This window comes from Hydra vulgaris, chromosome 01 (assembly GCF_038396675.1).
Source record: "Hydra vulgaris chromosome 01, alternate assembly HydraT2T_AEP".
In the NCBI taxonomy this organism is placed as follows: domain Eukaryota; kingdom Metazoa; phylum Cnidaria; class Hydrozoa; order Anthoathecata; family Hydridae; genus Hydra; species Hydra vulgaris.
In genome coordinates, this window is record NC_088920.1 from 50,901,915 (window position 1) to 50,919,648 (window position 17,734).

Consider the following 17,734-nt stretch of genomic DNA (forward strand, 5'->3'; position numbering starts at 1 on the left):
TAAAGCTTTGTCATTTAAAGAACTTCTTAATTTAGTAGCAAAAAGTCTAAGACTAGAAAAAGCTTTCTCAGCTTCAACAGATGTAGGAGGAATTGTTTGAAGAGCTTTGAAAAGCAAATCTAAATACTTAGGCCAAGCTTTGCTAGCTTCAAAAACAGCCATTTCCTTTTGAATGAGGTTTGTTCCGATTTCCTGGTGGTCAAGTTTAATTTCAGTGTCTGATTGTTTAATAAAAAGTTTGAGTCGTTGAGCTAAATTCAATTCATTTTTGATACTTTTTACGTTATCAATTATATTATCCAGGGATGCGGAGTCCCAAAAAGGACTCCGGATTTGAAAGTCACAAAAAGATTACTTCATCCTAGTTTTTGGTATACAGGAGCTCTAAAAATATAAATAAGTTTATGGACTACTGATAGGAAAAAAATTAAAACTTTTAGATTAGAGGAACAATCATAAGTTAAAACAATAAGTTTCAAGTCATTAAATCTCATGAATTTTTTTCTTATAGCAGATCATAAGTCAACAAACATGTTTAGAGCTTCTGGACACTACAGACTTGGAAAAAGTAGAGATATAATGCTGGAGTTCTTTTGGAACTCCGCATCTCTGATACTATCAATATTTACTTCCTTTTCATCAACAGAGCCATCATCAGATGGCTGAAATAATCACTGAATGAGATTAGCAGCAAGATTAGTAACTATCTTTTTTTTATTCTTGTTGCTAAATTGGTGATCTTCATTTAAGACATTCTGATTTGACAAGTACTTCATGAGATGAATTAAATAAATGTTTCTTCTTTCAATTATTCTATATTTAAATATCTGTATAACAAGTGACTTATAGGTGTATTATCTTCATGAAGTTTTTTCTTGTAAATTCAAATTTTAGAATATAAAAGATCAGCATCTCCTTTTGAAAATTAACGGTCAATTTTAGTGGTTTTAAAGCAACACAAAGTTAATGACATCAAGCTCATTTTTAGTGAGAGGAATCAATATTCATACCAATCAGAGCTATTTTTACTTCTGTTTGCACCTCCAAAAATCGTTCAAGCATATAAAGAGTATTGATCCATCTTGTCCTTGAATCACAAATCAAAGCTTTTTCTTTTCCAAACTTTTCAATTACATTTGGTTAAACTTCATTTTCATTGCTCACTAGTGATCTATAACATTTTTTTTAATTTTTAATTTTTGCCACGGTTTATTGATATTCCAGTTTCAATAATGGAATAGAATCTTCACTAACTGCATGAACAAGCTGTAGATTATGATCACTGTAACTGCAATCATAATCTACAGCTTCTATATCACCATCAACAGGGTTATTATCAGAACCATGTACACAAACTTTGTTTTTTGTAAAGAGCACATTAATTACACATAGATGAATAGCATGGTTGTAACACATTTGATGTTCAGGTTAAGTGTCTTAAATTTTAAAAGTGTTACTTTTAAAAAAGTCAGTTTAAAAAAGATTTTGGCTCAATTGTTAAAATTGATAATAAAGAATCTCATTTTCATATATATACATGTTCAAACTTTTTGAGAAAAAAAGTTTGAACTTGGACCTCTTAAAAAATGGCAAAAGTTCGAATGCTCGAACTGGAAGCCCTAAAGGGTACATCTATCTAAACAATGGCTTGGCTTAATTATACCAAAAAATATAGCATGGCTTACTATATAATAGACCCTGCCAATGCACAACTGTACTTTTATCTTTTAGATAGTCAAGATAAAATTAATGAGACACATTTAAATATTATATTTTTGAAACTTGAGTGAAATTTAAAATTTAACTTAAGTATTGTAACACTTTTAAAGATCATTTAACAACTATATTTAAACTTATGCTATAATTTATTTTCAATTCTTAATAACTTGGGTTTTATAAAAAATAAAAACAACAAAGAAATGCAAAGATCTGCATACTTTCAAAAATAAAAGTAGAATAACAAGTAATAAAAGTTTATATTTAATATAATAGTATCTATTATTTGATTCACGCTGGGTTTTTTTAATTTTTATCCTTTTTCCTTTGGTTTTTTATATTTTATTTGCAAAATCACTCATTGCAGAAAATTTACTTAAGGTTCTTATTATGAGAAAAAACAATGAAATTAATGACTTGAGAGATTAAAATAATCATTCATTTTTATGCAGGTCTAGATGACTTTTAAATCCTGCCAATGTTTCATTACAAATTACTTTTAGACAAATAAGGTCTTCCATAAAGTATGTATGGAGATAAGGGGGAGTTATCAAAAACGTATGAATGCGTACAAAGTTTGGGGGGCGGGTGTTAAAGACAAGGAGTATGACTTGCTTTGATCTCTTACTCTTTATCTCTCATAAAACTTAATTCTTTTTTTTATAGCATATTGAAATTAGAGTTGTTGTTTTTTTTTTAAATTCTTCACTTTCAACAAGGCTGCAAGCAACCACTATTAGAGTTGGAAGTTACTGGAAGAGAAAAGATGAAATTTATAAAGGAAGATAGCAATTAACAGACTAATTAAAAGATTGCAAATTATATGAATCAGGAAAACAAGTTGAAGGGAGCAAATTTCAAAGAACTGATGTTTGAGAAAAAAGAGATTTATAGAGGTTGAAAATGGAATCAGGACAATGAAAAGAACAATAAAGACCAATGGATTGTATATAAGACTTCTGCGGAAGCCAACCTTTAATTATTCAAAGCAAAAATCTAGGAATACAGAGATCTGCGTCATATTTTAAAAATCTAGAAAATACTGACAAAAAATATTGGGGAAATCTGTAAAAAAAAAAATTTATAAACTTTGCTTAACTTAACATTTTGCTTAATTTTAATTTCATTTTACTTAACTTTGCTTAATTTAAAATTTAGCCGTAGCTTACTTATTTTTTATGAGACTCAAATTTTGTGCAATAAGCGAAAAATTACTGAGCCATGACTGAAAAAGTTTTAAAAAAACAATTATATTATAAAAATATATAATTAAAGTTGTATTTACAGAAAAACTTTTGGACTTGCACTTTCCAAGTCTGAAAGCTGAATATATAATTACACTAATGATATAATTAATTTTTCTAATATCAATTATATAAATAATTGATAATATAAAAAATTAATTCATTAGTTTTTAAATTATTTTATAAAACATGTATACTCTCTATCTTGTCTTGGGAATTAAACTTTGCTAACTCATCCTTCTCCTGAGCGACAAAGGTAAAGTAAAAACACTAAACTTGGCTTTACACAATCAAATACTAATTTGATTGTGTATAGCCATTTGAGATTTTGCAAAGATTAGGTCTAGTGATAGTGAATCACTAGGTCTCATCTTTGCAAAATCACAAATAATCTATTGTAATAAGTAGCATAGCCTTATGGCTAAACTAACTTTGGTGTTTTTAGTATAGAGAAATCATTGGTAAAATAAAATAATATAGTATTATTTATTATATTGGCATTATTGGTGTTTTATCATTTATTGGCATTATTGGTGTTTTATCATTTATTGGCATTATTGGTGTTTTATCATTTATTGGAACTTTTGGTGTTTTATCATTTATTGGAATTACTGGTGCTTTATCATTTATTGGTATTATAGCAATCCAACTCCTTTATATACCAATGTTTCTTGCGATTTAAAAAAGTGTTAACTCTAAAGGTTATAATTACCATTACAATTTGTAACACAACATCGACAAACCATTAGCAAAATAACCCTTATGCTTATTCTTTCACCTCTTAACAATAGAATAAACACTTATTTTTGATTTATTCAAATCAAAATATAAGAGCCTATGCATAGTTTCAAAGTCAGTTAGTTATAAAGTTAGTTAATTTTAAAACCGAAAGTTGAGAAAACGAAATTACAGTAAACTCCTGATAACTGAAACCTCTTAGAGGCAAATAAATAGTTTGAGTTATTGAGGATTCGAGTTATTGGAAGTTTGCTATATATAACTATGCAAATTGTAAGTTTGAATCAGGAAATTATTGAAATTTGTCAAAGAACTTAGACTTTTGGATTCTTCACTCAAAAATGATGAGACAGCAATTTTTATAAACTTTTAAAAATATTTTTAAAAATATCGAGCTTTTTCTAACATGCGTTTAATATAACAGAAAAAATATTTCTAAAAATGACAAAACCAATAAAAATTTTAATAAACATAATTTCTTAACCACTAACAACTAAAAACTTAAGTTTTCAGCATTTGATCATCCTAATATGAAAAATATATCCAAAAACTAGAATTTTATTTGGTTACAATTCCTTATCATGTCATTGAGACTTAATATAGAACTGCTTATTAGTACTAGTATAATATTTTAAGATTCAAATGTTGAATTATTTTAAAATGTTTTGGCATTTAAATAGTTTTAGTTCTCCACTAATTCTCAATTTCAAGCCGCTTGCTGACTACCTATTTTTTTAGCCCCTCACTAATCCCTCTTTTTTTTAGATCCTCAATCACTTAAATTTTAGCCTCTTGTTGTTTTAAATAAAAACTGTTTTATTTTTAAAAAAAATTTTAAAATTGCTTAAATAACTTTTTTTTTATAAAAATAAATTAAAATAAACATTTTGATTAAGATAATTAAAACATATAGACAAATAAGACTTAATTGAAATAAAATAAAATTTATAGACAAATAAAAGAGACTTATAAGCAATTATTATAATCTATCCATAATTAAATAATTTATAAATTTTATTCAACTGTGTTTAAAAGCACTAATAAACTAAAATGAAAACAGGTAAAACATATAACTTTAGATTCACCAAACTAGATATCAAATTATTAAATTAATTCATGGTGAAACATAAATATAACTTTCGACACACTTTTTTCAAGTCACATACAAACAAATTTGGTATTTAAAATTATTACTTTTTGCTAATTAAAACTTACTTGGGGTTTGTTAAATTCACACCACCATCAACAAGATGAAAAATTTGATCTGGTTCTAAAGTTGGGAGATTAAATTTACTTTTTGGACGGGGGCCCCATTTTCTATTATTTCCCCTGCGAAAGTTTCCAGTTCCTCTTTTAGCAGTATTAGTATTGCCCCTAAAAGTCTTTTTCTCTTTTTTGTCTTTATTTTCTTTATCGTCATCTGATTTTGTTTTTGCTTCTTCTATAACTAGTTGACGACCATAAAATTCAATTCCATTAAGATTCATAAGCTCACTATGAACATGTTCTGGGACATTAACAAAAGCAAAGTTTTTAGACTTGCCAGTTTTCTCACAAGTTGCAAGATCTACACTGCAGCTTTGGCGTAGATAAGGTGTGGCTCCAAGACCAAACAACTGTGTTAAATCCTCTGTTGTGACATTTGTACCCAAATTTCCTAAATTATAATTAGTAAAAATAGTTCTGACAAACATTTAAAAATATACATTAATAATTTGACATTAATATTGAAACAGATTTGAACAAACTGTAATGGTGTAATTTAGTAGTGTTCTTACTTGGATACCATACAAATACCTTAAAAACTGGCTTATTTTATTTGCTTGAAATATTATGCAATTAAATATTAAGTCACCTATCCAAGTCAATCATTGAGTAACATTTTTGTTTCTACTAAATCTTCTACAAATTTATCATGCCACAACACAATAATATTTGCCTTACTAAACTTTAAAAGTACACTTTCATTTTTAGTGAAATAATGAAAAGAATAAAGAATTATTTGCTATAATACATCATACTTAGAATGATTCATTAATGTTGTACTTAGATGATTAATAAAAAGTAAAATACACTTTTTTGTTTAATGGTTCCACACTTGTTTATTTAGACAAGCTTCTATAATGTTTTTTATTTAAATATGACATTGTTGGAGAAATAAAACAAATTTTCACAATTGAATACCCAGGAGTTAACCTGCTTTACATATCACCTGTTTTAATATAGGATCAGGATTAATTGATAGGATCAAATATAAATTAGTAGAAAATCACATATCAAACCTTTTCCATTTTACACTGTGTTTCATCAATCAAGGCTCATCATTAATTTCTGATGAGTCTTTATTGACAGTGGTGTGCTGACCCCAGAGGCTATGCGGGAATTCCACATGGGCCTTAAGACTTTTATCGTAGAAAGGTTTTTTGAAAAGAAAAAAAAAATTATAGTATATTATACTATATTCTTTAAATGATCAACAAATATTTTTTTATTCACTCTATTATTGCTTTAACAAAGTTCTAATTATCTGATTTAAAGTGTAAAACTTTTAGCAGTATATTAGTACTTTCCATAATAAAATGTAAAGATCTAAAAAATAATTCCAAAAAAGGCTTATTTTTCGCCACATAAATTGCTTTTAACAATTATGATAAAGTAAAAAAGCGCCAATGATTTAATTTAACAATTTAATTTAAAGATTGTAATAAGTTAAAGAAGCGTCTTAATATTAAACTAAAAGAAATTACAATTGCTGATTTTCAAGTATTAGAATATAATGCTCATAAAATTTAATATTTTTTTCAGCTAAAACACTTTATTATTAAAGCTATTTAGTTTTAAATCTTATTTATTGCTTGCTAATAAATCATTAACTGATTATTAAAAATTACATAATGCTTATATCGCTATTGTTATATTATTATTATTCTTTATTCATTGTTATTATTGTAAACTTACTTATTTTTACTATTACTATAATTTGCATTAATTTTGTTTTATAGCTCAATTTTTTTACTTTTATAATAATAATAATCATAATAATAATTATCATTGTTGTTTTTTATAACTAATGTTATTTATATTTTTATTAATACTACTAACATGATTTATGGAAAATAAATTGATTGTTTTTGTTGGTTTGTTGGCCATCAGATTATTTGTCATGTAACCATGACTTTAAAACAATGCTTTTAGTTGATATCTTAAGTTTGATATCCGACTTTTTTATGCCATCAAAATATTTTCAAATTGATAAAATTGTTAAAAAAAAAAATTAAATTTTCTCAAAGAAAAATTATTCTTTTACTATTAAAATTATCTTTGGAAACGACAATTTAATAATCTACTTTTAATTGTATATTAAAAAATAAATAGGCTATTTGAATAAAGAAAAATTTACTTCTAACAAAAATTTGCCATTAGACTAATTAAAGTATTTTAATCAAATATCCAAGTTATCATGTAAAAATTTATTTAAAAAGGTGATTTCAAAGCTTAAAAATTACTTTACATGACAAAAGATTGTTTTGTATAAAAGAAAATATCAACTAAATTGTCTAGTTAAAAATTTCTTGTTTTATTTAACATAGTAAATCACACATTTTTCATAACAAAAGTTAAACACTTCAAGAATTTCAATTTATCTGCCTGACAAGTTAAAATTCTTTACCAAACTTTAGTTTAAATTAAACTTGATATATATTAATTATAATATCAATAAAGTATTATATAACTTAAATGTTGTTATAAAACGTAGCGTTTAAATGTCGTTATAAATCGTAGCGTTTATTTATTTATGGGCATTCAAATTAAGTATATATGGGAAAATCTGGCACTTTTTGAAGCCAGCACGCCACTGTTAATTGATGAAACAGTGTAAAATGAAAAAAGTTTTATAAGTGATTTTCTACTATCTTATTATTTCTCTGTACTTTTAAGAATATTGAGCACTCTATTTTGTAGAATACAATTAAAATTATTTGTATATGTTAGTATATATATATATATATATAATATATATATATATATATATATATATATATATATATATATATATATATATATACATATATATATATATATATATATATATATATATATATATATATATATATATATATATATATATATATATATATATATATATAGAAAGAGAGAGTGACCATTGTCTTGGTTTTATGTAGGAGAGTGCAGCGCTAAACTAATTAAAATTAGTTTAATACTGCGCTCTCCTATGTAAAAACTGCGACAATAGTCACCCTAAATACACAACCGTCCATAATTATTTAAATGGTTGTACTTTTCGATATAAGAAATCAAAGTTTTAGTTACTATTGTGAGAAAAACTAAAAAAAAAGTCTACCTGAATTATGTTATCTTCCTATTTATTAGGTTTACAAAAAAATTAATATAAAGTCCCAATAGATTAGTTCACAATTTACGATGATAGAAAAGTCTAGATCAACATGTATGTATGCATAACATAAATAATACATGGAGTTAGTTGCAAACAATACATATAGCACAAACTTTAAAATCAAATTGCAGACATTTGAGATTATTTTGATAATACAGAAAAATCTTTATTTTATGTATTTTTTGGTAGCCATGAAATTTTTTTAGTGAAAGCGCTTTTGCAACTACGCTACCAAATGGAAAGTCTGCATATAACGGAGTTGCGGACCAAGTCACGCTACATATATATATATACTCTGAAGTGTATATATATATATATATATATATATATATATATATATATATATATATATATATATATATATATATATATATATATATATATACATTAATATATTATTAAATCAAAATATGTATAAAAAATAGTTTATATGCTGCCTTTTTTAAATCAAATTCAACTTTAAAACATTCTGGAATTCAAAACATACTAATAAAGAATTAGAATTTTCTTTTTAGCTTAAAGTATTTGTTGTTTAGCAGTTTAATTTATAATAACAAATGCTAAACATTTTGAAATTGTGATTGGACATCATAATATAATCATCAACATTATCTTAGTGATTCTGCACTAGTTAAATGTTTCCTTCACTCTCTGAATCTTCAACGATGCAACCTTTGCTATGTTGAATTTCTGAACTTGGCCCAAGCACACTTTACTTTGGCTCTTGATGCCTTGACTGATTCACCAGCTGATCTAATTGTACCTCAGAGATAACAAAAGTTTTTGACACATTCCATTTTTTCTTAATTATATATACATATGCATGTAATATAAAATATACAACAAAATATAAAAGCACACTTAGATAGTCTGATGGCATAATGATTTAGGAAGATGTGAGGACTTAAATGCATACAACAACTGATATAGGGAGAACATGCTAGGGGGTTGCTGCTACATCAACTGAGAGTTTAAATGGGATAAAAACTAGCAAATACACATATAAAATCTTTTTTTGACTTCTTAGTATTTACGTTCTAGTCAAAACAAAAAGAACTATAAACACCATATTTACCATCTTGTGTAAATTTATTAATTGTTCCAACCTTGTTCCAACACACACATTTTATTTGTTCATTCTTGATTTTACAATACTTAACTTTGGTCATATTCATGTTAACATGCACACAAAATATCTATGCAACCATTTCACAAATGTTGTTTTTTTGTCAGAGAATTGGTTTTCAGATTATTAAAAAAAATCATTGAGCCAATAGTGATGGTTATTTAGGTATGAATATGATTGACACTCTATGCATAACTATATAAACGTGTATATAAATATATGTGTATATAAATATATATATATATATATATATATATATATATATATATATATATATATATATATATATATATATATATGCAACTACACATGATACAGACTAATAAATGATATAGGTCTAGAAGGTCTACAGGATATTTACATTTAAATCTAAAATTAACCAAATATGTATCTATTTTTATTTTTGTAAGGAAAATAAAAACACTCTACATATTACACTTTTACAAGGGCATTACACCCTAGAATTAACTTGGTTAATGTTTCAGATACACAACAAAACAGCAATGCAATACAATTCGCCAGATAATGATGCAAGTCCACAACTTTTGTTATAAGATAAAATTACTGTTTAAATTTTATATTTATTTATCTCATAACTACTTGAAAACATGAGGTTATGAGAAAAGAGTGGCATTATTAACCCTATATACACCATGTTATATATAAAATTACAATTTATATAAAATATATAATATTTGACTTTACTATAGTATGTTAGTCTATAGCTGCTGGTGTAATACAGGCGTGTAATTAGGCATTAGTCAGGAATGGCAACTCGAGAGCGGATTGTGTTTATAACCTATTTTGCCATAGCATTAATTGAAAACTAAATAACCCTTCCTAACTTAGGATTCCATTAAGAAACACATCTCACAAACGCTTACCAACATATATACGCTTTTTTGCAGTTTCAGCTACGCCAGGATTAGACATTTTAAATTTTGTGCCCTTTTTGAAATGCAGATGGCAAGAGAAGAGGAGACCGTGGTCTAACGTATAATAAATCACACGTGCATCTCGTGAATTTGATAGGTTCGAAACAACATTTTGCGTTAAAGATAAGATATATTCGACGAAAACAAAAAACATTTATGTTTTGGTTTTATTATTTTGTTTATAACAGTATCAAATTAAAAAGCTCTATGTAAGAGTTGCAAATAAAAACCCAATGAAAAAAGATGTTTTGAGAAAATGGTTCTTCATCTTTCTTAATACCGTTACAAATAGGGAGAAAATTTTTCAATTTTTATTGATAGTTGAAAATCTGATTACAAATAAAGTTGTTGAATTTGAGTTGAATTATTTATTTTTTCATAAATATAAACCAGTTATGTTATTCATCGACAGATTTCAAATTTCGTGTTTAAGGGGCCGTCTATTAATTACTTTAACAAATTTTTGACGAGTTTTATCTCCCCCCCTTCCCCTTGTCAACAACTTGTCAAACTTTCAAAGACCCCCTATAAAATTACATCAACATTTAATTACCCCCCCCCCCTCCTTAAGAAAAAAAAGTTTATTTTAAGTAGTAGTTACATTAGTAGTTTACAACTTCAAGAAAAATTTCTTTAATTTTCTAACATATATTTACAAATAAACCCAAATCTTAAATTGTAGCCTCTACATCTTCCCATAGAGATGCCAAATGCTCCTCAATTGTTATTATTGGCATTGGGTCTGATTGAATAATTTCTTGAGGAACCAAAACACCAGTCAATATTTTCTTCATCTAGCCATTCTACACTTAGCATCTCTCCATAAGCAATAACTGCCATGAGTTCTCTCTGACTTTTGGCAGCTACTCGCATTGGACGAATTCCTTGTTGTTGGGGTGCATGTAGTATTTGACAGGAACCAGACATACATTTTTGGTGTTGTTGAATGTGCTTTTTTAATATGGCTTGCGAAGTAATATAAACGTGACAGATTTTACAGATCCGTTCAAACAATGATAACTGAATAGATGGACAATATATATCATATGGAAGAATTTTGAAAGCTTTTGCTGATCAAGTTAGTATAGTTTCAACTTTGATAGACTGACTCCAGAAAAGAGATTGAAATCTATGTAAGTTTATATCAGATATATCTGGTGCTTTAAGATCCTCATTAGTTTGACAGACTGGAATTGGTGGGGGGATAAATCTATTAGCAATAATTTCAAAATACGAGCTTCTAATCGGTTGTCAACAAGTTAAATCACAGCATTTGATAATTTGAAGAAAATAGTGACTTGTTCTTACATGGTTTTGGAACCAGACTTGATCTTAGATTACTAAATTTTCAACTTTAAGCTCAGACTTTTCAAACACAATATACTCTGCCACTGTTAGAAAATTATCTATATTTACTTGCTTCCTTACTTCTGACAATGTTTGCCCAGCATATTTGAAGTTTAATTTTTCCAATTCTTCGTCAACTGTTCTACCTTGTGTGTCAAGGTGGCTTCCAAAATGTTCATGCAACAAAATTAGTCCGGACAGTTTTCGACTAAGAGGAGCCATTCGTCTTTCTATTCTATTAAACGCACTTCTACCAGGTGCATTTGTTGCTACAAACATTGCATCAATGTTTTGCTTTACACAATGATGGACAGCAACATCAATAACTTTTTGATACCTCGGATTTTTATTAAGTCCACCATCCACAGACATAATAAGAATCGGTTTGATCAACTTGCTGCTTGGATTTTTTGTAACAATGTCAAACTCCTCCAATTTAAGAAGCATTTCATAATCTAGTCCATGACTATAAGCAGATGATGAGCAATGCTTGTCTGATCTGATAGCTATGTAAGTTGGACCTGAATATGATACAGCTTCCGGTTTACCTAAACCGTCTTTTTGGATTTCAATGCCAGCATAAACAGATGGTACGAGTTTGTGTCTAGATCCTACAACCCAGTTGTGATCATGCAATGTAACGCGGTATTCGACGTGCATTAATAATGGAGCTTGCTTGTTAGCTGCTGTCAATGCTATGGGTACTCTGGCTTTGTCATCTTGACTGATGAAGCATACTTATTTAGGTGCCAACAAAGAAGTCACTTCCTCTAGGTGATTCAAAGTAGCTGTACAAAACTGACCATCAATGTGTTTTGAATGCAAATCATTTTATGCTTAAATTAATTTCACTGGTACAGTTGTTACATGGCGTTTGCCTTCCGATGACAAACTTCGTTTTGGCAGGAGCCGAGTATAAACAGCACTTCTACTTATTTGAAAACCGTTAATATTTAATTGTTCTGTCAATTCATCAAGATTTCTAACACTATGATACACATCACTTTGTCTTTTTCCATGAGCAGCAGACCCATACAATGCAATGTCAACTATGGTTTTTAAAAGTAGCGGCTGATCTTCTTCAATTGTTGGTCGCCTAGCTGTCTGTCAGATCTTTAATTTACTGCTGATGTCAAGATTTTTAGCACAAATTTCCGCTAAAGTTTCTTTTTTCTTTTTTCGAAATATTATTTGTTTTTCTTGTTCATATTTTTTCTTTTGAGTTTTTTTTCAAGCTCATTAACTTTAGATTTCTTTTCTTTTAGTTCCTTTTCCTGATCTGAATTTATAACACCACATTCTTTTCATTTATACAAGCCAATCAAATCGCTCTTGAAGATGCTTATCTGAATCTGTAATTCATCTTGTGCTTTTGCTTTGTATTTTACAGATTTTTCATTACAAGTAGTACTAGATGGACCAGCTTCAAAATCGATTTCTATGAGGTTTTGTTGAATGCTTTGTGTTTGTCGTTTCACAACTTGTAACATTTTTACATTTGTTGCTACTTTTTTAGGAAGGACACTTCCAGCCTTCGTTGAATGGCCTGCCCAAATGGTCAACAATGTTGCCTTATTTTTCTGTGCTAAAGCGGAATAACTATTCAACAACAAATCTATTTTTTTTTGGTAAATCGTCCTCTTTTTTCAAATCATTCCAAATTTCAGTAACCTCTCTTTGACAGTCTTGCTTACGCTTGTTGGGAAATGCCTTTATATATGCTTCATACAACGACTTGTGAAAGTTTGGTTTGTCCATTGTAAATCTAAAAAAAATATGATAATTCAAAAATTGATTAAGATTTGATTTAGTTTATAGCTCTGGACATATTTTCGCGTCACGGTAAGGAAGGAGGCGTGAACTTCCTGGTTAAATGCACTTCCGCGGTGCTCTGTGACAAGACCGTTAGGACTTCTTGGAGCACCAAAAAAAAAAAAAATAAAAAATAAAAAATCTAAAATCAACTGGTAACAAATTTGTTATTTAACACAAAAGAACATATAGACCTAGGCCTGTTTAACAATTATTTAATGGTTCTAGATATGTAATGTATTAATAAGATATTAAATAAGTCCTAGATAAGACTGTCGAAAATCGTAAAAATGCTTGCCCATGTACCCGTTAAACGAATGGGCGGTTACCGGCGAAAAAAAAACTTTATATAAAAGTTGTACCTGGAAAAAAAACCATATATAAATTAAATGGGTAATTTTTTTTTTTTTTAAGATACAACTTTTATATAAAATTTATTTTTTCCCAAATTTTCATTAACATTAAAAGTCGACGTGTTAGTTTTTCTCCACCGTGATCGGGACGCATATTTTGAAACCCTATACCAATGATATATACATAGATGTCTAACTCCGTAAAAATACCGTTAGGAAATTTGAGGCTTTTTTTTTTTGGAGGAAGCCATATTGAATACTGGCAAAACATCGTAAATTAGCGATGAACCTCTGCATTAGTTTTACAAGAAATTATAAACATTAAATAATAGATCTGACCTGTTTAGATTTATTTATTAAAAATGGCACAACATAATCTTGTTAGTATAGTTAATGTTGCGCTTTTGTCGAAAAAGTTTATTATAATTACTTAACCTGGATGTTATTTTTATATTAGTAAACTTAAAGTAGTTGATGTTACTTTAAGGTTATAGTTATAAAAATAAGTTAATTACCTTAGAAAGAAGCTATTATTTATGATATGCTTTGAAAAAACTGGACATAGCTTGGATTAAGGAGGTATTTAGTAAATACTCTATTACCAGAATACAATAAATTAACTATTAATAATAGTATTTCCACTATATATATTATATCATATACAATATATATATATATATAAATATATATATATATATAATATAAATATATATATATACATTTATGAAAAGAAAAATATTATAAGTAAACATATATATATATATATATATATATATATATATATATATATATATATATATATATATATATATATATATACATATATATATATATATATATATATATATATAAATATATATATATATATATATATATATATATATATATATATATATATATATATATATATATATATATATATATATATATATATATATATATATACAAAACCTGGTTTTGGGGATAATGCAAGTTGTGTTTTTCTAATATAATTGATATTTATGAAAAAAAAATTATTATAAATAAACATTATATATATATATATATATATATATATATATATATATATATATATATATATATATATATATATATATATATATATATATATATATATACATATATATATATATATATATATATATATATATATATATATATGTATATATATATATATATATATATATATATGTATATACATATATATACATATATATACATATATATATATAAATATATATATATACATATATATATATATACATGTATATACATATATATATATATATATATATATATATATATATATATATATATATATATATATATATATATATATATATATATATATATATATATATAAATTAGTAAAAACACTTAGCTAATTTTTTCTTTCTTCTACACAGTGTTTCTCCATCAGTAAGTTCATCAGGAAGATTCTTCCTGATGAAACTACTGATGGAGAAATACTGTGTAGTAGAAAGAAAAAATTAGATAAGTGTTTTTACTAATTATAAACCAAGATCACATAATGCATTTCATGCATTATGTGATCTTGGTTTTAGCATATGGCAAGGATCAGGAATAAAATAAATAACTTTATCATAAGATTCAATATTGAAATGAGTTTTCATATTTTCAACTTTATCAAACGAACAACCAAGACTTTTCGTTGCACTAAAATTAGAAAAAGCATCATCACAAGTTACGCTGTGAACATCTATACCATGTTGAACACACAAATTAATTGCTTTAGTTAGAAGCCAAACTAAGTTTGTTGTTGAAATCTTTTCACATAGAACATAACTGATAGGACATTTCCAATGACCTTGAAGTCCAACAAGCATAAAGACAAGAGCCTCAGTAGCTATACAATTTGGATCAAAAGCAGATTATTGTTTCCATAATCTGAAAAGCCTTCATAGTTACCATTACTTGGATTATAAACAAGACCTGATTTAATATGCATAGAATCAAAGATTAATGCACAATCTTTATATGTATTATCTTCTAATCCCTTTTGTTGTATGTAAGAAAAAACATCTTTAAAAAACCCAGGTGAGCAATCTATAGATGAAGACCAATTTGATAAAGAACTTATGCAAGGCAAAGCAAACAATGATCTGACAAAAGTATAGGCACGAGGTGAATAAAAATGAAGTGTCAAAGCAAAATTCTTCACTTCTTCTGAATATCTGTGACATCTAGAATCTTTGCATTTATTCACTAGTTCAGATTTAAATAAATCACAAACAAGACCAGAAAAACTATTATCAAGAAATTGAGCTGTATCAGCATATATAAGCTTATCATTTTCAAGTTTTTTAATAATTTCAGCCATTGTATTGATTTTCAATTCTTTTCTTCTTAGTTTTTGCTTAAGAGTCTTAATTTTTCTTTTAAGCTTTACTTTAGATGGAGAGTCAACTTTATTATTTAGGTTATCAATAGTAAAATCAACACTAGTTAAAATATGATTTTGAGAAGAAGATGGCAACGAAAGAGATATCTTTTTTTGATTGTATGTCTCGGTTACATTCCTGGAAACACGTTTTCTTTTGATTGGCTTTTTACAATGCATTTTCGCCGGGAAATCAAATATAGATGGTACAACATTAGCCTTTAAACGAGGTTTATTCGCATTTTCATAATTATAATCTTCTTTATGAAAGTGAACACTACATATATAACTATATTTCGTAGGAACAAATAAAGCACGTTTTGTTGCCACAACCCATTTTTGACACAGCTCGCTATTTTTTAAAGGGAATTTATGAAAAGATATCGCAACACCTTTGGTAAATCGGTTTACACAACCATAAGCAGAGCAAGATATAACCATTTCTTTAGTAAAAAAAGTAAAATTAGGTGTTTTTTTTAAATATTATGATATTTTTTTTGCGTTTTTTGCCAGTATTCAATATGGCTTCCGATAAACAAATTTGCCTCACAACCGCGGCTCGAGTTAGATATCTATGTAATATATATCATTGCCCTATACAGACTCAGAATAGGCAGAGATATGCGCAATCTGATTCGCTGATTTTGAAAGAGAGGCATTTTGCGCGTATGTTTAAATTAAAACAAATGTCAAAAAACCTATTAAAAAATACAAGTGAATTTGAGTAATTTCATAAAAAACCAAATAATAGTTAGCAAAAAAAATTATGATTTTTCTATCCAATTTTGTGCAATATAGTGCAAATACTTATACAAACCCTCACAGCTCAAAACATCCGTAATTTTCAGAATTTTTTCTTAAAATAAAGATTTCAAAAAATTAGTTTGTTTTTCTAATTGTTTTTATAATTCTAAGATATAAAAAAGACAACCATTGTAACAAAATATAAACCAGATGGTGAAACTTGACTATGCTGTGATTCTCATACAATAGATTTTTTAAAACAGTTTTAAAATTTATCTACTAATATCAATAGACTATAATTAACTTGGTATAATTTTTTTAAATTAAGTTCCCATTTATCCAATCATTTAGCAAGAAAAGTATTTTGAAACAATAGCCTAATTTCTTTTTAGAACTTTACACTTATTACTCCCATATATAAATTATATACAACACTAAAAAAAATTGAGAATATTGCTTATTGGTTGTTATAGCTAGCCCAGATGATTTGCAACACTCTTAAATTAAAAGCAATTGTAAGCAAGAGCAAATTTAGATATCCTTTGGTAATGTATAGTAATAAAAGATCACAAAGCATTGTAAGCTATTAGAAAAAATCTATAACCTGATGTCCATAAGTGTGTTTTGATATAGGAAACTTATATTCTTGATGAAAAACTAAGTGTAAAAAGGTAGAAACAAGAAAGATTGCAAACATGCAAGTTCATGTTGTTGTTTATTTCAAAACTCAATACATTTTTGTTGATATATAGCTTTTAACCTGAACAAAATACTTGTTATTGTATTCTATAAATAATATAAAATGTGTATCCTTTAATAGCAACTGATGGTAAATAATATTAAATAAAGCAGCAAACTTTGATAAATTTTATATGTTTATAATGCTAATAATTTATTTTAC

The 17,734-nt window shown here is 26.8% G+C and overlaps 1 protein-coding gene across 1 annotated transcript in view; it reads right to left on the bottom strand.

The window, feature by feature from the left end:
* LOC100211155 (3'-5' ssDNA/RNA exonuclease TatD) overlaps nt 1-10,282 on the bottom strand; it is a 33,667-nt gene extending 23,385 nt beyond the window's left edge. Inside the window, exons 1-2 of the mRNA XM_065788506.1 lie at nt 10,126-10,282; nt 4,914-5,355 (exon numbers count right to left, since the gene is read on the bottom strand). Coding sequence (XP_065644578.1) covers nt 4,914-5,355; nt 10,126-10,174 — 491 coding nt within the window. The 5' untranslated portion in view covers nt 10,175-10,282. The remainder of the gene's footprint in view (nt 1-4,913; nt 5,356-10,125) is intronic.
* Between the last annotated feature and the right edge of the window lie 7,452 nt (nt 10,283-17,734).